Source organism: Temnothorax nylanderi, unplaced genomic scaffold (genome assembly GCF_030848795.1).
Source record: "Temnothorax nylanderi isolate EJ_2023f unplaced genomic scaffold, tnyl_v1.0 TNYL_tig0396_pilon, whole genome shotgun sequence".
NCBI classification, from domain to species: domain Eukaryota; kingdom Metazoa; phylum Arthropoda; class Insecta; order Hymenoptera; family Formicidae; genus Temnothorax; species Temnothorax nylanderi.
This window is the reverse complement of record NW_027249458.1, coordinates 25608-50878: the sequence shown is the minus strand read 5'-3', so window position 1 is coordinate 50878 and position 25271 is coordinate 25608. Positions and strand designations below refer to the sequence as shown.

General features: G+C 49.9%; 2 protein-coding genes and 1 long non-coding RNA gene across 3 annotated transcripts; 1 reads left to right on the top strand and 2 right to left on the bottom strand.

The window, feature by feature from the left end:
• The first annotated feature begins 7742 nt into the window (after nucleotides 1–7742).
• Nucleotides 7743–10568, top strand: LOC139782234 (uncharacterized). The gene is made up of 2 exons (XR_011720823.1): nucleotides 7743–10090; nucleotides 10200–10568. It is a non-coding gene; the product is annotated as an uncharacterized lncRNA (long non-coding RNA).
• A 1583-nt stretch (nucleotides 10569–12151) lies between these two features.
• LOC139782229 (uncharacterized) lies at nucleotides 12152–13393 on the bottom strand. The gene has a single exon (XM_071721201.1). It carries the CDS (start codon nucleotides 13391–13393, stop codon nucleotides 12152–12154), a length of 1242 nt encoding a protein of 413 aa, XP_071577302.1.
• Nucleotides 13394–20223: 6830 nt separating this feature from the next.
• LOC139782227 (uncharacterized) lies at nucleotides 20224–24841 on the bottom strand. The gene is made up of 4 exons (XM_071721200.1): nucleotides 24735–24841; nucleotides 24056–24501; nucleotides 22907–23891; nucleotides 20224–22813 (listed from the first exon to the last, which is right to left on the bottom strand). The coding sequence occupies exons 1-4, from the start codon at nucleotides 24839–24841 to the stop codon at nucleotides 20224–20226; spliced, it is 4128 nt and encodes a 1375-aa protein (XP_071577301.1).
• Nucleotides 24842–25271: the final 430 nt, after the last annotated feature.

Genomic DNA, 25271 nt, shown 5'->3' with positions numbered 1-25271 from the left:
GTGAACAGGTCGCGCATTCTTGTGTCCAAGTGAACAGGCCGCGCATTTTCGTGTCCAAGTGAACAGGTCGCCCATTTTCGTGTCCAAGTGAACAGGTCGCGAATTCTCGTGTCCAACTGCACAAGCCGCGCATTTTCGTGTGCAAGTGAACAGGTCGCGCATTCTTGTGTCCAAGTGAACAGGCCGCGCATTTTCGTGTCCAAGTGAACAGGTCGCCCATTTTCGTGTCCAAGTGAACAGATCGTGTATTTTCGTGTCCAAATGAACAGATCGCGAATTCTCGTGTCCAAGTGACAGGCCGCGCATTTCGTGTGCAAGTGAACAGGTCGCGCATTCTCGTGTCCAAGTGAACAGGCCGCGCATTTTCGTGTCCAAGTGAACAGAGTCGCGCATTTCGGTGTCCAAGTTGAACAGGCCGCGCATTTTCGTGTCCAAGGGAACAGGCCGCGCATTTTCGTGTCCAAGTGAACAGATCGCGCATTTTCGGTGTCCAAGTGAACAGGGCCGCGCATTTCGTGTCCAAGTGAACAGGTCGCCCATTTTCGTGTCCAAGTGAACAGATCGTGTATTTTCGTGTCCAAGTGAACAGGTCGCGAATTCTCGTGTCCAACTGCACAAGCCGCGCATTTTCGTGTGCAAGTGAACAGGTCGCGCATTCTTGTGTCCAAGTGAACAGGCCGCGCATTTTCGTGTCCAAGTGAACAGGTCGCCCATTTTCGTGTCCAACTGCACAGGCCGCGCATTTTCGTGTCCAAGTGAACAGGCCGCGCATTTTCGTGTCCAAGTGAACAGATCGCGCATTTCGGTGTCCAAGTGAACAGGCCGCGCATTTTCGTGTCCAAGTGAACAGGTCGCCCATTTTCGTGTCCAAGTGAACAGATCGTGTATTTTCGTGTCCAAGTGAACAGGTCGCGAATTCTCGTGTCCAACTGCACAAGCCGCGCATTTTCGTGTGCAAGTGAACAGGTCGCGCATTCTTGTGTCCAAGTGAACAGGCCGCGCATTTTCGTGTCCAAGTGAACAGGTCGCCCATTTTCGTGTCCAAGTGAACAGGTCGCGAATTCTCGTGTCCAACTGCACAAGCCGCGCATTTTCGTGTGCAAGTGAACAGGTCGCGCATTCTTGTGTCCAAGTGAACAGGCCGCGCATTTTCGTGTCCAAGTGAACAGGTCGCCCATTTTCGTGTCCAAGTGAACAGATCGTGTATTTTCGTGTCCAAATGAACAGATCGCGAATTCTCGTGTCCAACTGCACAGGCCGCGCATTTTCGTGTGCAAGTGAACAGGTCGCGCATTCTCGTGTCCAAGTGAACAGGCCGCGCATTTTCGTGTGCAAGTGAACAGGTCGCGCATTCTCGTGTCCAAGTGAACAGGCCGCGCATTTTCGTGTCCAAGTGAACAGATCGCGCATTTCGGTGTCCAAGTGAACAGGCCGCGAATTCTCGTGTCCAACTGCACAAGCCGCGCATTTTCGTGTGCAAGTGAACAAGTCGCGCATTCTTGTGTCCAAGTGAACAGGCCGCGCATTTTCGTGTGCAAGTGAACAGGTCGCGCATTCTCGTGTCCAAGTGAACAGGCAGCGCATTTTCGTGTCCAAGTGAACAGATCGCGCATTTCGGTGTCCAAGTGAACAGATCGTGTATTTTCGTGTCCAAGTGAACAGATCGCGAATTCTCGTGTCCAACTGCACAGGCCGCGCATTTTCGTGTGGAAGTGAACAGGTCGCGCATTCTCGTGTCCAAGTGAACAGGCCGCGCATTTTCGTGTGCAAGTGAACAGGTCGCGCATTCTCGTGTCCAAGTGAACAGGCCGCGCATTTTCGTGTCCAAGTGAACAGGTCACGAATTTTCGTGTCCAACTGCACAGGCCGCGCATTTTCGTGTGCAAGTGAACAGATCGCGCATTTTCGTGTCCAAGTGAACAGGTCGCGCATTCTCGTGTCCAAGTGAACAGGCCGCGCATTTTCGTGTCCAAGTGAATCGTGTTCAAATAAACCGTGTCCAAATGAACGGTGTCCAAACGAACCGTGTTCAAATAACCCGTGTCCAAACGAACAGTGTCCAATTCGCCGTGTCCAAACGAACGGTGTCCAATTCACCGTGTCCAAATGAGTCGTGTCCAAATGAACCGTGTCCAAATGAACTGTGTCCAAATGAACCGTGTCCAAATGAACGGTATCCAAATGAACCGTGTCCATATAAACGGTGTCCATTTGATCGTGTCCAAATGACCGTGTCCAAATAAACCGTGTCCAAGTGCAGGCCACTCGAAGATATTACGATATTACATATCTGCTCTTCTCATTTCATTAAAACTGTAATAAAAAAAATTAAGCAATGTTACCCAGGCAAGAAGAATGGCAAAGTGCGTTTTACGTTGATCTCATTAATGAGTAATCTCTTACATTGTGACAACGCGGCTGCATCTTCAACATTGTATGAGAAATTAATAAAAATTGTGAAGTTTGAGTATGAAACTACCGATTTTGAAGACATGATAAAGACGTCATCTAAATGTGTCATTGATGGTATCGAAGACATGGAGAAGATTTCTTCAGTCTTCGATGATACCATCGATGAGCAGGAAGAGATGTCATGTGGAAACAAATCTTCTCCATATTATCAGTATTTTAAAAAGATTGAGCTCAACGTTATGAAGAGTACTGTAACTACTAACACAGAAAATGAATTTCATTCTGAAGAATTAATGACATATATCGGTGAATTCATAATGAATTATTTTTCGTTGTAGTCGGCAGTTGGTATAGTAAGGTTTGGGCTTAATCGTGACAGCAAGGCTCCAGTGGAAAATTATTTCAAAATTCTCAAGCACGATCTATTCGATTCCAAAAAACGAATACCAGCTCCGCGATTTATTCAAGAACAGTATTTCTTCGTCGAGGGAAGGTTAAAAGAACGTGAGTTTTCACTTACAAAAAAAGGGAGAAAAACGCCAGAAAGAACCAGTCCTTCTTAAGGAAGATGAGATGGCTGTTGAAACATGGAAAAAACAAAAAACAGATAACAGTAGTAGATATTTCCGACAGCCAAAATTTGTAAAGGCAAAGAGCAACAACGACCATTCAATTGACGTTTTGAAAAAAACTTCTGAACTGAATACATCAGAAAAATGTTTGCTAGAAGAGATTTCTATAAAACCAGAAACCTTTACAGATTTCTTTAATGAAGTTCAAGAATACCCAAAAAACTTCCCCAATATCACACGAAATGTAAATGGCTTCGCGATAGTACCCCAAGATTTCGAAACACTAATGCCGTTCGAAACGTCCAAACAATATCTCGACGACAATATTATAAATGTTTTTTTTAGTTTTCTGCCACGCGTGGCCGAAAGCAAACAGCTTTCGATCACTTGCTTTGATACACAAGTAGGTAAACTATGATAGTTCTAACTCACCGCGGGGTATCGGGTTACACAAGGGTATCGGATTTCGCGGGGGGGGGGGGGTCCGGGAGGGGGGGTTCCGCGTTTTCGCCGCGCCGCGGGGAGGGGGAGGGGCGACCGCGTTCGCCTTCGCCTTCGATAAACGAAGACAGCTTAATTCTAATGACAGGGAATGGGATAAACGGTAAATGAAAAGGAAAAATCGTTTAAACTTTTTACCATATTATATACTTATTTATTTGTCATGTGGCATGAATTTTGTGTCGACAAGAATTCATACAAATAGGTTAGATTACTATGCACTTTATTTCCCTGATGGGGTTGAAAGGGCGTTTTTAGGGACGCCAACCCTTTACAAAATCATCTTACATTGACTCGCTTTCTGCCGCCTAAATATATATTGCTTATAGATAAGTTACAAAATTGATATAATGTTTTCTTAAAAGCGCAACCTTAACTGAGGAAGTAAGAGAATAATGGGAGTTCAAGGCAACTTCTTTACCTGAAACACACAAATGTAACAAGATGATTAATATAAAGCAATGTTTATTCAATATTTTGTATTGGAAAAACGAGTAACTTACCAGTGTTCTTCTTCTTCTTCAAAGTCCTCCATATCGAATAAACGACGTATTCCAAAAATATCAATGTCCCCGGAATTTTCCCAGATTTCAGCGTTGTTTTCCTGGTCAATCGTCATAAACCAACACACCCAACGCTGGCGCGCTAAATTTACGAATCCTCGTATATTTATCTCGTGCATATATATATGGTGCTGAAAACAGGATAAACAAAAATTTTAAAAATGCAAAATCTATGAAAATATTCATACGTACCAGATTGCGAGGGATCCGAATCCTCACCATATTATTTAGTTATATTTCAATTACGGGCATGTTGTCTACCCATATCCACTGTAACAAAAAAGAATGATTATTTTAAATATTTAAAAAATTATTAAAAATATTTTAAATATACAATTATGTGCACTTACTCCTGCAGCGGGATAAATAACTTCGATGAAATCTTCAATTCTTGCTTCCATTCTTCCGCTAGTACGTCGCTTAATCACGCCTCAGAATCACGTCGGCTTAACTGCAAAGGCTGAACCAGAGCTCAATTTATAGGGGTCGAAAAAAGAAGAGAGAGGGTTGTACGTGATTTATCTGCGACATATTATATTATCAAAAATTAGCTATCATGCAACAATAATCTTCTACTTACCTTTGCATCTTGTAATCGCGGGTGGAGACTCCAAACCGCTATCGAATAAAATGAGAAGCGAGGATGCGCGTGATATATCTGCGGCATATTATATTATGCGAAAATAATCCTGGCGAGAAAAAAGACAGCTATTGAACAAGTATCAAACAACTAAAACATTTTTTAAACAACTAAAAACATCGTTAAAACATCTTTAAAAACAACTATCAAACAACTAAAACATCTTTAAAACAGCTATTAAACATCTTCAAAAACAACTAAAACAACTATCAAACAACTAAAACATCTTTAAAACAGCTAGCAAACAACTAAAACATCTTTAAAAACAACTAAAACATCTTTAAAACAGCTAAAACATTTTTAAAACATCTATATTATACTACAAACTATGTGGGAAAAGGAAATAAAACATTTATATATACAGGGTGTTAGAAATAAAAGTACCCAGCCGAATGGCTGGGGTAGAATGGGTCAAACTGAAGAGAAAAGTCATGTACCATTTTGCAAAATTCGCAATAGTTAACGAGTTATTAACTAAAACGTTTGAGCGAATGAACGCACAAGGAGCGATAGAGGCGGGTCTCGGCTGGCACGGTGCCCGGCGCGCGGTGAGCGGTGAGGGGCGCGCGGCGCGTGACGAACGGTAAGGGGCGCGCGGCGCGTGGCGAGCGGCGAGCGACAGATGACATACACTGCGGCGAAAAAGTATTAGAACCAGCACACGTATTGCACAGGCATTGCCGTAGCGTCTTACGCCCTTACATAATATTAATTATTTTAACTTGAATTATTTGTAATACTTAGAAATATTTATTTAATTTTAGTAAATTTAATTATTTTGTATGTCAAAGTTTACGATTATTTAAAGCTTTACTTTAACTTTTGTTTATGTTAAAATAACTTTAAGACGTGTTAATTTTGTAAAAAATAATTGTGTTAAAAGAACTCAAAATAATATTTAATTTCTACATGACATACATAAAATGTTAAGTTATCACGTTGACATAAATGTAACACATGAAAATGTTAAGAAAATAATAACATAGCTGTTGTATGTGTATTTTACATTGAAGTAATAATTAAATTTTGGTAACAAGAAAATTTTAACGTATGGACCGATACGTACATACGATTTTTTGCTGCGTACGTGCAGCGTAACGCAAGATTCTCGTACGTAATTTCTGTACGTAAGGCGTAAGATACTACGGCAATGTACGTGCGCTGGCTCTTAGCCTCTCGCCTTTTCGATGGCAGGAAAATGATACGCTATCATTTCCACACCACCTTGCGGTAGATAGCTTGGTGCGTTTTTTTATAGTGGTTTCTCCGATAGGCCTAATCCACTCATTATTTAATGCAAAAATTGTTCGAAGTGCCGTCCTCTCTCTCGTATGCAGAGTTCGGCCCTTAGTAGCTATGTAACAGGTACTCCGAGCTCGGGCCGGCCGCGGGGGGTGAGGGGCGCGGGGGAATCGGGCGAGGGGGGGGGCGCGCCTGACCAATCACCGACCGGCCTTTCCGTACTACTTTTCTATAACGGAAAGGTAAGACGGTGATTGGTCAGGCGCGCTCCCCCCTCGCCCGATTCCCCCGCGCCCCTCACCCCCCGCGACCGGCCTGAGGCTAGAAGTATTACCGACCGCGCGCGGAAATCGCGCGTCCTCCCGCGTCGGTCGTCGCGCGCTAACTGATTCTCTTGGGAAAATATGAGCGTCGCGCGTTATCGACCGCGCGCGGAGAAGGAGATCGAACGCGTTTGAACGCGTTTGAACGCGTTTGAACGCGTTCGAACTTGTTCAAGGTCGCTCCTCGAGAGACGTTCCACGAAAATGCGTTCAAGGTCGTTCATTTCGCGGGTCCCGATTACCTTTCTTCGTTGTTGTTTTTCCTCGGTTCGAAGGTCGTTTCATCCCGTATCGCGGATGACGCGATCGCGGCGATTGTGGAGCTAGCGGAGTCGGGGGATCTGGGGAGCGCGGGATCGCGTAGAGATGATGAAAAAAGGAAAAAGAAAGACAGAGAACACACAGATGAGACATGAATTTTTTTATTTTGAAAAACTAAAATTATACGTATGTCGACGTGCGCTCACATTATTTTGCGCGTATGAATATACATTTGCAGACACGCGTCGCGACATTATGATCGGAAACAGAGCGCGGTAATTTCACAGTCGACGATGTTGTTAGGATCGAAGAATTCGCTCTTCAGTATCGCATTTTTAGCCGAAGTGCCAGTCTTGATAGCGTTGGCGGCTATCTCCCGATAGCGCGAATACTTCGCGTCGATTTCCTCGGTCGCCGCGTTCAGCGCCGAGAGGATGCGATTGACGCAAAATCGGAGATCGTACAGCGTGAGCACGGTTTTGAGCGACATCGCCACACGAGCCGCGTTGGGTAGCTCAATACGCAGGATCGGCAGGTTGTTGATCATTCCGAATCGCAGCGTCATGTCTCCGATTGTTATCGGTGAGGGGGGGCGGGTTCCGTCGACGGGGGTGGATCGCATACACGATAATACGTCGCGTTTGCGCTCGACCAGTCCTTTCCACATATCGAGCGTCAGAGAGACTTCCCTGCCTTGTTTGTCTCCCAGGGCGATATCCACGTACGAAGGCGTGGGTATACTGTACCACGGTGACTTAATCGTGATACCTAAGGCTAAGTATTTGTAGCCAGTCGTCGTCAGCAGATAACGCGTCGTTAGGACGCGCACCGCAGGCACGTCAACGGGCATGTCGGTGGGGGGATGAGAGCTGGAACGCGACTCCCGATGAAGATGATCGTCCGTCAAATCGATTCTTCGTATCTTGCAGTCGTCGTTCATCTCCGAATCCGTCTCGCGAGGGGAAAAACCCTTCGGCGCGGGTCGATCGGTCAGCGTCGAGAACATTTCGCACGCGCTGTAGTATCGTTCGTTTCTGATTTTTTTATCCGACGCGTCGTATTCGGCTGACGATGCGATACTGATGCTTTGGGGGGACACATCGGTATAAGTAGAAAAGTTCTTACTATATATCGCGCGATGTGCGGTGTGGTGTGGGAATTTGCGCAGTTCTCTACTTCCTTCGGCGGATACGGCGATCGGAAAGCCGCCGTCGTCGTCGTCATCGTACGAATCGCTCGCCGGTGACGTTAAATCGTTGAGGCGTACGATTCGATCGAGGAGATCGCGCAACTGTTGCAACAGTTCGGCCTTAGGGCAGACGATATTCAGCATCCGTAGATCGAATTTACCAGCCGCTGTGACGGCCTTCGTAAATTCGTTGAATTTGTAGAACTGCGTCCGAGTGGTGAAGTACAGATTGCCGTCGACGTATCGGATGATCGACGTCACACCGGTCGGTATTCCGGGAAACGTCGTTTCGAGAGGTGTAAATCTGACAACTCTCTTCGCACATTCGTCTACTTCGGCTACCGAGTTACCGTTAAACACCACGAAGGAACGTCCTCTGTAGGTGTTTACCGCTCCGTTGATTATCGTTTTTTCGGGAAAGCCGAGTTGTTGCAAGGTCTTCGGCCAATCTGGTCTCAGACTAAATTCAGGATATTGAACCCTGTATACCAAATTATTTACGAACACCATGAGATCACCGGACGGGGATTGATAGGCGGCGGCTATGCGTGTGTAATTGTTCTGAAGAAAGCTCATGTGATTTGAAAGGGCTAACGGTCCGTTGTACGTCCTACCGTCCAGATCGATCGACCAAACGTAACGCTTGTACGAGATGTACATTCGATTTTCCAAAATCAATATCACGTTTACGCGATCAATGCTGCACAGGTCCGGCGATGGCTGCGGCGGCTGCGGCGGCGGTGGCGCCGGCGTCTGCGAGGGCTCGTTCGCCAGTTTTTCACCGTACAAACGTTGAATGTCCATAATGTCGAAATTGTCGAGCTTGACCGGATACTGCTTGACGGGCGAGTACGCGAACATCACCGAAGTCGGGCGCTTATTGTGCAACAATCCGAGAGAGTGACCGATCTCGTGCGTCAGCGTGAATTGTAGGGAGAACTTATCAGAGGGATTTTTACTGACGTGAATGTGCCACGGCTCGTCCCCGTCGACGTGCACCTCGGAGACGAATCCCGCTTCGTCCGTCGGGAGAGACGCGTGGGCGAGCACGTTACCGGGACCGTCGAATTTGGCCGAGCAATGTGGTCCGTTTGCCTTGATATTCGTGTTACTGTGACGTAGGCGTCGCCAAGATATTATAATGTCAGGATTCGTTTCGGAGCGTTCGAACGTCAATGCTGAATGCTGCGACCACAGGTCGAACGCGGCCCGCGCCGTGTTTAACTCGTTCTCGGTGGCTACGAAAAAATCCCACGTCAGGTGCGTCTTTGGCCATTTGGATAAACTCGCTCTCGTTCCGTGCTTCAGGATATCTCGAAAACCGCATCGCGGTTTACTCATCATTTGCAGCGTTTCGTTGTTAGGCGTTCCGTCGCCGGGTAAATCGTAGTATTTCTGAAAATCTTCGACGGCTTTGCGAAGAACGTCGTTTCGTCTCTGAGCCGGAACCGCGTCCACATCTTCGGTCAGATATCCGTATTTCTGCAGATAATCGAATGCGAGTGTGTAATTCTCGTCCGTGGGATTGATGCACCTCACGGCGATAAAACACGCGGTTAACGCGATGACGCGTGTGAGCCACATCGTCGAGAGCGAGAGAGAGACGGTAGAACTGCGATGACGGTGCGTTGCGGTTTGAGCGCGATCGCGATGAGCGTTCCGGATGTGAATGTTTACGCGAGGACGCTCGTTAGCGATAGCGCGGATAGGTGGCGGCGGGGTCTCGGGTGGAAAAAATTGCGCTTTTGTCGCATTTCCTCGGCGCGGATAGGTGTGGTGGTGGGGGTTTCGGGTGGAAAAAATTGCGCGTCGAAGATTTCAACGAATGAGTCGGTTTGATAAGATGCATTTTTTCCACGATGCGAAAATGCTATTCTTATTACATTTTTTACCGCAATATCCTACATTTGTCGCATTTCCTCGACGTGGATAGGTGTCGTGGTGGGGGTTTCGGGATGGAAAAACTGCGTCGACGATTCCGGCGGATGAGTCGGTTTGATAAGATGCATTCTTTTCCTCGATGCATTCTTTTCCTCGATGTAAAAATGCTATTCTTAGTATTTTTTTACCACAATATCCTTCTTTTGTCACATTTTCTCGGTATATAAAGAACTCGAGACTAGACTTGGGTGTAGTCTATCCACAGTTTTAACACGAACAATCTCTTTTAAACGTAGTGAAACAAAGACGATGGAAAAACTAAATGACATAAAAAGTCTCGTCGATTTATTGCAAATCCACACCACGTCCCTGGCGAGAACGGTGGACGAGTATTCCGATTCGGTGCGGCAGCTGCAGCTGCGTTTAAGAAATATCACGGAAAAAGTTCCCGCCTGCATACAATTAACTGTTCGCATTGACGAGGACTCCGTAATGCTGGAGCGAACGTAAGTAGATTTATTAAACATAATTACATGACAGTGTTTATATTTATATTCATGTTTATATTTATATTTATATTTATATTTATATTTATTATATTCATATTTTGTGTAGAGCCATCATCGCCTCCCTAATGAAGAAGTCGCGCAACCAAATACGATTGTTCGTTACCAAAGTTCGTGGGATGCATCGCGATGTTGCGCGACTGGCTTCACCGATCGAGGAGCCAGGTGCGGGACCGGCGGGACGGTGCGGTCGCGAGAGAGAGAGAGACGATGACGACGAGGGGAATCGTGTGGAAAATCGAGAGGATAATAGAGTGATCAACATCGACGACGACGACGTCCCTGAGGGTTGGCCCTCCCAAAAATAAATAAAAAAGTGTAAAAACAAAAAAATAAATTTTAATAAATTTTAATAAATATTTACAAATATATGAAAAAATATGTACAATATGAAAAATAATAATATTATAAAGAATAACCTCCACCATAGTTATGTTATTTTTGGTCCGCATTAAAACTGCAACCAATGACCATGTCCTTTTACATTATTCGTTATAACGTTTGTCTTAACAATAATCACTACCAGTCTTAAAGGATTTTAAAATATATATTATATATAAAGTGTCACGTTAAGAATAGCGTCAGTCACACTTAAATAAAATGGATACGAAAGAAATCCGTTTTAACATTGTATATTCCGTTATAAAATAGAAGTGTCCTTTTCTTTTATATAAGAAGGATATGTTTTGCGGTGTACGCTTCTGTTATTGATATCGTGTTTCCTTTACCGCTCCCTACCCCATCCAATCACACGCTTGGCGTTATCGCTCACTCGCGCTCGTATGGCGTTATCGCTCACTCGCGCTCGTATCCACGCCTCGCGCTGGAGCGTCTCGGCTTCTCGTTCGTTTCCGTATCGCGCTATCGCTCCCACCCGTCTCGCGTTCGACGCTATCGTTCTCTCCCGTTTCGCGCTCTCGTTTCTCTCTGTTTATCTCGTTGAAAATATCGCGTTTCCGCGACCGGCCATTTTTACGCACTCGGCATTATCGCGCTCCCGCGCCCAACCATTTTTACGTACCGACAGCTTATAATATATACATAGAATACGGGGTATAGGTATGTGAAGAAAAGGAATATCGCATTGTTCGTTGATTTTATATCAGTTTATTATTTAATACAATATGGATAGAAGAATATACATGATGGTGTAAAAAATGAGTAAATACAATATAGATAGACGGATACATATGGAATAAAAAAATGATTAATACAATTTAAAAATGAGCAATACATTAAAAATACAATTATGCCATACGAGTAATATGTTTTTTACGTTTAATCTGTGGAGTCGATGTTGGAGAGACATTCGCGTCGCTCGATCCACCAGTCGCGCAACTTCATCACGTTCTCAATCGCGCAGCACCGTTGATGACGTCCGCAGCGAAACGCGCGATCGGCGCGAAGAATCTCCAACCGATCGATGTCGTCGTACTCGGCGTCGATGGCCCCGATCGTCGCGTCGACGTCGCCGAGAATCTCCTCCAGCCACCTCTTCTTCTCGAGACCTTTTACATAGATTCGCGCGCCGGGCGTCTCTTCTCTCTCCCACGTTTCTTCCAGGTTGTCGCGCACCGCGCGTCGAATAATGGTCTTCGCTAGGCGATAGTCTGTGTCCCCATCCTCCCAACGGAGGCCGTGATGGTTCGCCATCAGCCAGCCGGCCCTTGCCTTCTCGGCGCTCGTCAGCAGATCCCAATTCATCGGCGCGCGAAACACGTGATGCGTCAGTACGCGCGTCTCGCTTCGCAGCACGGCCACCTCCTTCGCGACGAATCTGTCACCCACTACGAATCCCTGTAGGTCGACGAAGATCGTCGTCGTCGTTCTTGCTGCTGTGGCCATTGAGTCAGCGCGTTGGAAAGAAATATGTAATAATGTTCGTTTAAGGATGTGCTTAAACTGCTCGTTCTTAACAGAGTCTGAAGAACAATGGAAGGATCCTCGAATTTATATATCCCTCGCTTCCGGGATGCGATATTCTACAACCGCATTTTTCCGTTAGATAATTTTGCGCACCACGTTGGTCAGCGGACTGTACTCGATGACGCGATCGTGAACGATGAGACAAAAGGCGGTGGTTTTCGGCGGAACGTTTTCCTTGTTTTCGAATTCGATGCGCACGTCCACGGTGGCGCTCTTCACCGAATCGTTTTGACGGGAACAATCAATTACCACGAGTGGAGCTACCCGCGCGAATTCGCGCGGGGAAAAGAGCGCGTCGTCGCGACTGTCCCCGTAGTACGCTCCTCGAAATTTCGCGTACATCTCGTACAGCACGGCGAACTTGTCGCTTTCGAAATCCGCGTTCACGTCGTCGTAGGGATAGAATTCCGAGTTGAGATACAATTTTACGTTGGCGAGCGCGCAATGATCGAACCTCGAGGCGTCCTCCGTGAATTCGTTTCGCCGTCCGGTCTGCAGCGCGAATATGACGTATCGCGGCTTCTCCAATTGTGGCGCGGCTTTCACGGCCCACGAATGCTTGGTTGTGTTCTGCAGCAGGGGAAATTCGTACAGGTCCCAAGAGCGAAAACCCGCGCTCAGAAATCGTCCGCTCTCCAACGTTCGCAACAACGATAACTTAGTCACGTCGTTTAACGCCACGTGAGGCATACGCCATTGCACCTTCAGCAACGTAATTTTAGGATCCTTGGTTGGATCTCTCGGCACGGTTTTTTTCGGATCTACGACGCAGTTGACGTCGTTACGAGCGCGTATCAGGATAAGCTCGTGTCGCGCATTTATCACCACGCGTTTATAGTCCTCGCAGAAACCCAACAGATTGTTCAAAGGTACGCAAAAGTTGAATTGATGGGATGCGCTGTTCAGATTCGATTCGTTTGTTGGATAACTCCATCCGGCGTTCTGCAATCTTCTGGCTCGTTCGACGGTTAGCGACACGTAGTTCTTTATCGTGCTGGTTATTCCAACGTTTCTACACCGGTCGATCTCCACTCCGTCGAGTTCGTATCGAATTTCGTCGAACATAAACGCGACGCAGTTGTTAACTAATTTCGCGTATTGCTCCTCCGTCGTCGCGCCGTCGTCGTAGAGTCGCCCCTCAATGTACAGGAAACTGTCGCACGGCAGCGTATAAAGATCCTGCTGCTGTATGGGTATTCGTATCTCGTCGTTGTGCCCGAACGTCGTGTTGACGTATGGGTTATACGTGTGAGTCTCGATTCCAACGATGCGCTCGTCGAAAATCGGCTCACCGCCGATATTCAGGATGTCGGCCATAACCTTTTCTTTCGATGTGGAAACGACGCGGCGGCGACGCGTTTCTCACGGCGAGACCCAACGATCGTAGGAACCTGACGTTGGCGTTGCTGAGAACGGCTCTCCTTCCTCCTCCACCTCTTCTCTTCCCCACGCTTCCGATCTCGTCGTAGAACGGGCTAGCTCGCTCGTTCGCACAATTCGCGCTAGATCCGTTCAGAACGAGCATCCCTCCTCTCGCTCTTTTTTCTTCAGGTCGTGGAGGTATCACACACACACACTAACTGCGACGACGACGTATGTGCAGTCTAATCGTTATCTCCTCACCGCGAAAGTCGATCAAGCGATCTTTCTGATCCACGACTCGCACCGTGATATCGGTGACGTTTCGCGCGACGATCGGGAGGTAAATGATCTGCGTCGGAGTCTCCGACAGTTTATATCCCGGTGGAACTTTCGGCGCGAATTCGTGTATCGCGTGCACCGACCGTCCGTTGCTGTACGCTCCCGTGGTGATGCTGCATTCGATGCGAATTATGTTCACGCTCATGACGTCAACGGGTCCGTCGGAAACGTACCATTTGTTCGGTTTTAGGATACGATCGCGCGAGAAACCCAAAAGAGAACCGATGTTGTTTGGTTTTGTAAAATTCACTCTGTAGGCGCACTTTATCTCACTCCTCATGGTATTCTCGTTGGCGCGAAGAGCGAGTATCGTTCTATCACCGCCGTCATCGTCGTCGTTCTCATCGTCGTCCTCGTATATACCATAACCGTCATCGTCATCGTCGTCTTCGTCCTCGTATATGTGATAACCGTCGTCCTTCTCCGTTCGGTTTTTATCTTTTACCCGTCCAGCGTCATCGGTCTGCAGTTTTCCTCCTTTCTCTTTAATTTTTTCTCTCTCACGCGCGCGACGTTCGCGATAAAGAAGAGCGGCGCGCAGATATCTGTTCACGGCTCGCAGCTCGTACGATCCTTCCGGAACGACGATTCTCCGGTCGTCCTCGCCGAAGTAGAAGCGATTGTTCGCGGACGTAACGTTCGGTATCGAATTGTACGTCTCAAAAGTCGCTAAACCCAGCTCATATTCGCCATCGCTCAGATCCAAAGCGGGAAAGTGACTCACCGTGAGAACGCTGCTGGTTCCGGTCAACGTGAGCGTCAGCGACATCGCGGGAGAATCGTCCACCACTCCCCCAATCGATCTCGCGAAGAAATCGCAGGCACAGCTGTCCACAGATTCTCTGATCGAATGTCTGAAACGCGCGACGATTGTACGTCACGATCGCGCTCTCGCCGAGATATCGCGCGAGCTCCCTCGGCGGACGGAGATTTCCAAACGCGTCGAAGTAAATCACAACGTTCCCTTTTTCGCGTAAGCGACCCAATGCGTGCCCGGACCCACCGCGTCGTCGAGATTCACGATGCCGCACTCCGCACGTCGCACCCTCGTTGGCAGAGCGTCGCGCATAAACACCCCACGGAAGAACGGTATGCGTAGGCGACGCGCCGATCGATCGAGCTGCTCGTTCGTCGTGACGCCGTACGGAGGTAGATGCACTAACGTCGGCTTCTTCCGCGAAATTTTTTTTTTTCAACGACTCTCCTCGCGCCACCCCCGCGCTTCTTATACGGCGCGAGGTACAACCCGCGACCCTCCATCGCGCGATTGTGTCGCTGCAATTCGTCGAGTTGTCGCTGCGCCGCTTTGCCGGCGCTCACCGCTTTGGCCACGCCAGCCGCGCCACCGATCAAGGAACCAAGCGCGCCCAGCATCGGTAGAAAAGGCAAGAAGCCGCCGCGTTTCGCTGTCGGAAGTATTCTCCGCTTCTTTCTCTCGCTCTTCCTTCTTGTCTTCGTGTTTCTCCTCAATCCCATTCCTTTCCTCGTTTTCCTTTTGCGTTCCATACCCATGCCCAGTTTCGTCTTCGCCTTCATAGCCGCCCATACAGCCGCCGCGGCGAGTCTCTCACCAGCCGTGGAATCCTTCGCGGTGACGCGCTCGCGCGCCCTCTCGGCGAGCTGTCGATCGGCGACGTGTCGCTCGGCGAGCTCGCCGCTTCGCGAATACGCGACGTCGTGCTTTCGACACGCCGCGTCCAACGGATTGATGCCTTCTTCACCGCGCGCTAGTCTTTTCGCTAGACGCGTACCGGGTCCACAAAATTGATAGCCGGGTATGTGCAGCTCGAAGGGAAGAGCGTTTATCGCGCGATTGAGTAGACCGGCGCCGCGCATTCGGTCGGACCGGCGCCGCGCATTCGGTCGCGGTTGTGGGAGGATTTATTTCTTCTTACTTCGAACGGGAAGTCGATGACTCACCGTTCATAGCGAGCACGCTATTGCATACGTAGCAGTCCTTGATGAGCGGCGGTGGACCGTCTATGTGTGTTCGCTGCCACGGACGATTGTAATGTTCCATACACGGGCGATATCTCTGCGTCTCGGGATCCTTTTTTATATGTTCCGGCAAACGGTCCCACAGCAGGTGCACGTATTTCTCAAAATTGCGCAACAGAACGATCTTCGGAACGAATTCCAGATCCTCGGCCGTTAGATTGAGAATATCGTGCCTCTCCGTCAGTATGGGAAACATCTCGATCACCGATGCGCGCGAACGAATGGTTGCTTTTAGACTAATTTTTATACGAATACGGCGTCACGCTCGCGCTATTTATACCCGCGCGCGAGGCGTTTGCGCACGCGCAACGAAACGAAACGAAACGTCCGCGCTTCCCTCACCCTTTCCGGCGATCGAGGAGCTCATCGCGAACGAATCGAGCTAGCGCGCGCTCGCGGAAAAGACCGAGAGAGGGCAAAATGCGATTCGTGCGACAGTCGGTGACGATAGGAGTCTCGAATCTGGATCGCAAAACGCTGGCGAGGTCAGGCGCGGGCGAGAGAGGAAACGGAGAATCGCGCAGGCACGGTCCTCTCCTGCCGAACGTCGTACGTTGCATCATTTGCGGTCCCTCGAATTGCGGTAAGACGAACGTTCTACTGAGTCTGTTGGAACAACCGCACGGTCTTCGTTTCGAGAACGTATACGTGTACTCGAAATCTCTGCAACAACCGAAGTATCGATACCTCGAACGATTGTTCGAGCCTATGGACGAGATCAGCTATCGCGCATTTTCCGATAATCGCGACGTCATTCCACCCGACGAGGCGCTTCCCGACTCGGTCTTCGTCTTCGACGACGTGGCCTGCGACAAGCAGGACCGAATGAGAGAGTACTTTTCTATGGGTCGACATTCGAATATCGATTGCTTCTATCTTTGTCAGACGTACGCTAAAATACCGAAACATCTCGTGCGCGATAACGCAAATCTGTTGATCCTGTTCAGGCAGGACGGCACCAATCTGCGACACGTGTACGACGATCACGTGAACATCGATATGTCGTACGACGAGTTTCGCGCCTTCTGTCGCGAGTGTTGGCGACGCACCTACGGTTTTGCCGTGATAGACAAGGACAGCGCGTTGCGAGGCGGACGGTACAGACGGGGGTTCCACGACTTCGCCGTGCTGTAGAGCCGATCAGTGCACCTCGCCGAACGACGCGAGTATGAGCGCGGTCGTGGGAGAGAGGACCGTGCGAGAGATAGCCAAAACGCGCGCATCGATTCGCAGAAAATACGCCGCTCTCAGGGCTGGAAAAATGGAGAGCGAGATCGCTCTGGAAAAGAGGTACGAGCCTATCGTCAAACCTCTGAAACGGCTCGCCGATGACGTGGAACGTAAGAGTAAAGTGTCGGACAAAATTGACGACGACGACGATGGTGGTAACTTTACGTTCGCGAGAAAAATGAAAGCGACGAAAAGAGCGAAGAAGGACAGCGAGAACGACGACGACGACGATGCTGGCGCCGACCTGGAGCGCGATTACAGGGAGGATGACGACGTATTCACACCAATCAGGACAACAACGACCGCGGAAAAAAGAGAGTCGCGTCCAGCACGGCTGAGTTCGGCTCCCGCGACGACTATCGCGAGCTCTACGCCGATCCACGCCGATTCGGTCCGGTTTTTACCCAGAGAACACGAGATCGTCTCGGAGACTACGACTCCACCCCCCGCGCTGGAGACGTCCGTCAGGGAGTCTTTGAGCACGACGGAAGGTCGCGACGCTCTGAATAGCCAACTAGGACCGTTAGGGCGGGAGTACGTGGGCGCTCTTCTGAGCGGTGACAGTAAAAAGGAGATCGACCACGTCTACGGAGTGTATCTCGGCGAGCACGGCACGATGCTGGGTAACAAGCGATTTGACGTAGCCCCGGATGACTCCGTGATCATCGATGGTGTACGGTACAAGGGCACGCGCGGTCTGTACGAGTTGATTTTCATGCGAATTCCCAACGCTCGCGTCTACACGGAGAAGGACAAACGAACGTACAGGAGTATACTTTTCGTTACCAACGCTCACAAACGCGGTCGCAGCGCTGGCATGCCTGTCAAGGGTAACAGGGGACACAAGTACACGAAAATAATAGCGCCGCTCGTACACCCGTCTAGCAAAGTTGGAACCACGAAGGGTGCCGGACTACCGTCGGACATGCGACTGACCAACAACGCGATCGATTACGTTCACTGGGACGATCCCAACGAGCTGGTCGATCGACTTCGACTGCTAGACGCCTCTCGTCGGGCCGGCAACGACGCTCACGACAACGAAATCCTGTCGATAATCGAGGAACTTCGCGAGGCCGGTTTCGTCATAAATTGATCGGTCGCGTCGATCGCGACGGCAGTACGAATCGCGCGCCCGTCAGCGCGATGTCCGTGAACAAATTCGGCATGTCTCTGACAAATCGGGGCAACGGTGACGGAATCAACGGTGCGTCCACGGTGAGATTACGCTCGTCGATCGAATCCCTGCGTAATTACACGCGCAACAACGCGCTCTTTATGAGCGAGGATTCCTACGACGCGAAGGAGCGCAAGATACGAAGAGTAGCCGCGCCGGAAATCGACACCGACGCGACGAACAGGAGTTACGTCGAGCGCGCGATCGAACGATCGAAGAAAAGCGCCACCGAAGAATTGAAAGGCAGGATAGCGGCGGTGGAGAACAACGTGAAAAGAAATTTGAGAAATGAGATATTGGCGGTGAGGAACGCAACGCTCCTCATTCGTTTAAACTATTATGAAGCGAATCAGCGCGTGATACGGCACGTAGCCGCGCCAGAAATCGACACCGACGCGGCGAACAAGACCTACGTAGATGGCGCGATCGAGCGGCTCAGGAGCGTCGTAATCGAAGAGATCAAGAAGAACAGCGCGATCGAAGAATTGAGAAGTGGAATCGCGGCGTTGAAGAACGACGCGCTCCGTTTGAATGAGAATTCCTACGACGCGGGGAAACGCAAGATACGAGGAGTAGACACGCCGGAGATCGGCACCGACGCGACGAACAGAAGCTACGTAGAGGGCGCGATTGGGCAGCTCAAGAGCGTCGTGATCGAAGAAATCAAGAATAACAACGCGCTCGAGGAATTGAGAGGTGGAATCGCGACTCTGAAGAACGACGCGCTCCGTTTGAATCAGGGCTCTTACGAGGCGAGGGAACGCAAGATACGAGGAGTAGCCGCGCCGGAGATAGGCACCGACGCGACGAACAGGAGCTTCGTCGAAGGAGCGATCGCGGAGCACAAAAAGACAGCTTTGAGAGAAGCGAAAAAAGAATTTAAAGACCATTTCGAAACTGTGAAAAATACCCTGGATAAGCACGAGGTTGAAATCATCGCAATTAAGACTGTTTTAAAAATTCTTAAGGAGAATGAGCGTGGAAAAACGTAGACTCGTGGAAGAATTGCACGCGCCGGCGCGAAAAAACTTTCCTCGCCGCCGCGTCGTGGTGCGCGGTTACGACGACCTGTGGCAGGCTGACGTGGTCGAGATGCGTCCGTATTCGCGCGAAAACGCGGGTCACAATTACATTCTGACGGTCATCGATGTGTTGAGCAAGTACGCCTGGGCGATCCCGCTCAAGACTAAGAGCGGAAAGGAGGTCGCGACGGCTCTCCGAAAGATCTTTCGCGAGGACGCGCGATACCCTAGGAATCTGCAAACGGACAAAGGAAAGGAATTCTACAACGCCGACGCGCGCAAAATCTTCGACGCCCACAAGGTGAATCACTACTCCACGTATTCGGTGATGAAAGCGTCGGTGGTGGAGAGATTCAATCGCACGTTGAAAAACGACATGTGGAAGCTCTTCACGCTCCAGGGATCGTACAGATGGATAGACTCGCTGCCGCGCCTCTTGTCGAATTACAATCGTCGCAGACACAGAACGATCGGAATGCGTCCGACGGATGTGACGCCCACCGTTGCTGAAAAATTGCTGCGCACGGTGTACAGTCGCGCGAAGATCGCCGCGCCGGCGAGATTTCGAGTCGACGATCCGGTGCGCGTGAGCAAATTCAAAACGATTTTCGAAAAGGGTTACACTCCCAATTGGACCACCGAGATCTTTCGCATAGCTAAAGTACAAAGGACCAATCCCGTTACGCACCTGTTGAAAGACATTCGCGGAGAAGCGATAGCCGGAGGATTCTACGAACACGAGTTGCTACGCGTCTCCGATCCCGACGTCTATCTCGTGGAAAAAGTCCTGCGTAAGCGGGGCAATCGAGTGTACGTGAAGTGGCTAGGAATGGACAGTTCGCACAATTCGTGGATAGATAAGGCATCTGTATTGTAACAAAAAAATAGTTAGACATTCGTAGACACACGCAACGTGTACTTTATTAATAAAAGTTTACACATTCATCGGTTTGTTTCTTACGTGCTATTGACTTTACGATAAAACAATTTTTAGGAAGCCTATAATATTGTTTCTTTTTTTACAACGGTATTCCGTAATGTCCCCACGGAAGCGTTTCCTCACTGTTCAACGTCACGTATCGCTTGTCGTCGTGCGGACTGAGAGCTAGTTTTTGCTCCGACACGGTGTAAACTTCGTGCAACGTCGAGCGTATGCACGACTGGCGCGTCTTCAGCTCGCGCGCGTTTCGCAGGCACGCCACGTAATCCTCGAACGTGATCCTCTTCGCGACTACGTTTCTTTTAACGCCCTTTATTCTCTTGGTGTCGTCGCGTCCGAGTACCTTGTAAGTGTACATCTTCGCTCTGAGGCCCACGAACTCCGTCATGATCGCGCCATTGTTCTCGTCCTTCATCAAACCGGGCACCTTCTTGTTGACGCGCGGCATACCGTGCGCGTTATTCTCCGCGTAATCGCTCGTGTCGAATCTGTCTATGTCGCGTCTCATACGATCGTACGCGTCTTCGCACTCCAACGAATAGATCAGACTATCGGTATCCGTGTAAACAATTCGACACCGGTCGCGATAGAGCGGCACCATGTAGCCGTAGTGAAACTCGTAGAGACGCGTCTTGGATATCTCGAGAATACACATACCCACGTAGACCGGCTTGTTGAATTTTACCTCGAGCCTTCGCAGCTCGATCGCGACTAGATTCTCCGAGAAGACGCTTCTACTGTGAAAGTTCGGCTTAGCGATCATCGCCTCCGCGCCATATCTCCCGTCCCATCGCGTCACCAGACGCACGTCCACGTGATCGCGCACGTTCTCCATCGTCTTGCCGAAGACGGCATTGTTCATCAGTTTGTACATATTCCGTTCGAACTCGTTGCTCGCGCGCGTCCTAAGCGTAGTGTTCAGCTCGATGTAGCCGCGAAGCCACGGTGACTGGGTGAATCGCAGAACGCGACGAACGCGCGTCAAACGCAAACCGAGTCGCAGACATTGCTGCAGGTTTTGATAGTGCGTCACATAGCGCGATTTGTCGTAGAGAGTAGCGAGCAGTTTCTCCTGCCGCTTACCAGGCGGTTTATCGCGCGTCGGGCACAGCGGCAGGTCCGCGTGGACGTCGTGCAGGTTCGGCGGATACTCGAGATCCACCTCCAAAATGTAACCGATATCGCTGTCCGCCGGCACGGTCGTCACGTCGAAATTCTCAGGGTCGTCGAGCCACTGGAAATTCGCGTACGGTAGCGATTCGCTCATAGCCCAACCGTACAGATTGTTCACGTCGTAATACATGAGATACGTAGTGGGCTGGGACGAGTCGTACGTCGGTACGTGCCTGTTGTTAGCTCGCGCGTACCTGAGCGAACATTGACTGAGGCCGCCGCGTATTCCGCGTTCCACGAACAGCACCATGTCGATGTCGGTGAGTAGCTCGAAACGCACGCCGGTGTATCTCAGCATGGCGTCCCACGTGTACCCCGGCAACGTATAATAATGCGCGGGATCCAGCCCGTAACTCGCCACACACGTGTCTCGAAAATTTTCAAAGATATCCGCCAGAAGAAGCACGTCGGTCTTGAGATACAGATCGCTGTACTCGCCGAGATCTCGCACGCGAAAACGTCGCCAGACCCTCGTCGCGTGCTCGTAGTCGCTCTCGCTCGCGGTCTCGTCGGTCAGGGAGCTGTAAAAGACCTCGCGCGGTGGAAGTTCGGTCTCCCGCAGTTTGTCCACGCTGTCGACGTACTCGTACGGAAACACTCCCTTGCGAGTGAGCAGATCGAGATCCTCCGTGCTCAAATCCGCGTACTCCGAACGTGTTATTCTCAGCTTGTCCTTGTCCAGATAGGAAGCCAGAGTTTCGATACTCGCGGCTAAAAATTTGTACGAGTCCACGAATCGAAGCTTCACGTACCGATCCCATCTCCCGTCCGTCTGCGTCTCCTTAACGGTCTTCGCGAACGATATGTAGCTTTCCTTCGTAAGCGGTAGGAGCTCGACTCCACCCTCGAAATCGTTCGCGATTTTCTCGACGATAAAGTGCGCGTCGTAACCCGACAGATTGTGGAAGAACACGGGAATCACGTACACATTTCTGTAATTCAGATTGCAACGAGAATGCGCCGGACCTCTGTAGCGTCCGGTTAGATGACAGTGATCTCGCACGCGCTTGTCCTCCGGTTGGAACGCTTTTCCACACACGTGACAATGCGTCGCGAGCCAAAACTCGCGTTTCTCGTTCTCCGTAAGTTCTACCATCGATATATTGGTGGAGAATTTAGTCTTAACGCGATGTGCGAGAACGCGAAGCTCGTTCACGAACCATGAAACGCAATCCTCGCCGCGACGATATTTGTACGTAGATACGGTATCGTCGTAGGTGCAGCACAGATAGTAGCCCAGGCTGAACGGTACGTGACGTTGATAAGCGTATCTTTCCGTTCTCGCGGCCTCTTCGACATTCTCCCTCTCCCGTTGTTCGAGAAGACACTCCAGATCCGCGTACACCACGAAGGGAAGTCGCTCCTTTCTGTCGTAATTGTCGAACGACAGCCACTTATCGTCCTCGTTCGGAAGAACGATGGCGCAGTCGTTCATTCGGCCGCAGTCGACGCTGTGAGCGGCCAACTTTTCGCGCGTATAGAAATAGTGTAGACATCTGCGAAATAATGTGTGTAATTACTATGTGTTTAGTATATATAAAAAATAATACCTCGTCGTTTCCTTATTCCTCAGGTTTTTTTTTACTTACCGATCGCAAACGTGCTTCACACACCGTTTCGCGGTCAATTGTGAATTCACCAATCGCGACAGATTCTTTATCCAGGCGAAATGGCCCCTGTTGACGCCGCGTAGCGTATCGCGCAGATACAAAAGATTTACGTGTCTATGCCTCTTATCGTCGGTCAACCGCAGAGGCACGATCGCGTTGTCATCGGCGCCCCGTCCGAACTTAGCTTTTTTTTCAATTCCTTCCCGAGTTGTAAATACATTGATCGATACGTCGTTCTGACGTTCGAACTTTCCGATCTTTTTCAGATCTATGGGAAGATTGATCCCATCGAGATTCAGCACCGTCGCGTAATCGGGATACGAGCCGCATCGGTCCGCGTTCCGCTCGACGGGATACAGAGCAGCGACCACCGCACGCGCGAAACACGTGTCGTTCTTCGACCGCACGTTGACCACCGCTTGTTTAAGTTTTATACCTCGCGGTATCTCCATCCAACATCCCACGCGCATGGGATTGCACTTGTTAACGTTCACCGTTAAGTTCAGTATTCGCGACAACGCCCATCCGCTGTCGCGTTCCTGAAATTCGTCCAACGCCGCTAGAATCGCGTCGCGCACGTGCCTGTCGTACCACTCGCCCAGATCGGACCCTAGGAGGAGCTGTTCGTTCCGCGTAGAGATACTCTTCACATCGGTCTTAACATCCGCTACGAATTCTCCATTGAATATGACATTGACCTTCAGACACGAGTATCTGGTCAAATTATCCTGCACTTTTTCGAGCACGGTGCCCTTCGCATCCTCGAGAAATCGCGCTGGTTCGATATACGTAGAATTCGTCACAGCGCCGGTGAGTACGCGACTTCGGAACGCCGCATCGATCTCGACCCACGAAAATCCTCTGCTAACGCCGCTGCTGCTACCACCGCCCCCACCGTCCAAACCGGCACCTACGACGCGTTCGAATCGTCGGCGCAGATCCTCCCTCGAACCTTCCAATCGCGCTATTCGAGCCACCAGAGCGTTCACGGCTCCCGTGTTTCCTCGCCCCCCAGATTGTCTGACTCGACAACTCTCCCGCAAGAGCCGGAGACACTCGTCGCATCGTCGTCCCCACGCGCGGTACCCGTCCGCGTCGCGGACATCCGCGGCGAGCAACTCGTCGCACTCTTCCCACATCCCATCCAGAAGGGTCTTCCACCCTCGGGAACACTGAATTTCACTCGTTCGAAAAGACGACGAGACTTGTAGGTCTGAATCCTACGTATCTTCTCTCCTCCGTCCACCGTCTGATAGTAAAGATAATACTCGAGCGGTAGGCAACGCATATAATCCTTCGCCCTAACGGAGTTTGCCATTGCCGTCTCTATCCACGCTCGCTCGCGCGCAGTTCGCGCCCCGGTCTCCCTTCGCAGATGATGAGTCGCCAGATTCCATCGCGCGTCCTCCTTCACCACCGACGCGCATACGTTTGACGGCAACGACGCGTCGACTCTCGCCGATTCGTCGTCCGAATCGGTCGAGAACTTGGGCATGGGCTCGTAACAGCGCAGTTCGCCGTCCGATTCCTCGGACGAGTAATAACGGCGATCGTTCATTCGCGAGTACGCATCGCTAATGTTACCAAAAGTTCCAATACGCATCAAAATCAATATGAAAGAAAACGCCGTCGCTTATAGAAAATGCTCCAAAACGCATTCCACGCGTCCCAATCAATATAAGTGCGATTACCGTCGCGTATAGTTGTTCTTTCTTTAATTATTTCATTATAGAGATACATACGGTGCGATCGGCGATCGGCGATTCCGATTTCGCGACGGATCAGATATCTCGTTACGTCGACGCACTGCGGATCCCCACCCCTCCTGAGCGGTTCGCTAACTTTCACGATCGGTTTCCCGTATCTTTTCGACCAGATCCAATCTTTGCAAAGGTCTACGTACTCGTCACTCATACCTCATTTTTAAAAAAACAACTGTACCGCGCTGTCGCGCGCCTGTTCAATTTATACTCGTTCCTTATCTCAAACGGAGGATGTACCTACGGGATACACTCTTTCCTGGAAAAACGACAACCGCTCGCCGCATCCTTCGAAAAGAATAAAAAGGAGGAAATGACGAGAGCGACCTCGAACGATTTCGAACGCGCGTTGAAAAATAATCGCGAAACGTGCGAATCGGGTGAACGAAGAGAGTAGACGCTCTTTCCCGGAAAAACGACAACCGCTCGCCGCATCCTCCGAAAAAAAATAGAAGGAGGAAATGACGAGAGCGACCTCGAACGAGTTTGGACGCGCGCTGAAAAATAATCATGAAACGTACGAATCGGGTGAACAGGAGAATCAGTTTGCGCGCGACGACCGACGCGGGAGGACGCGCGATTTC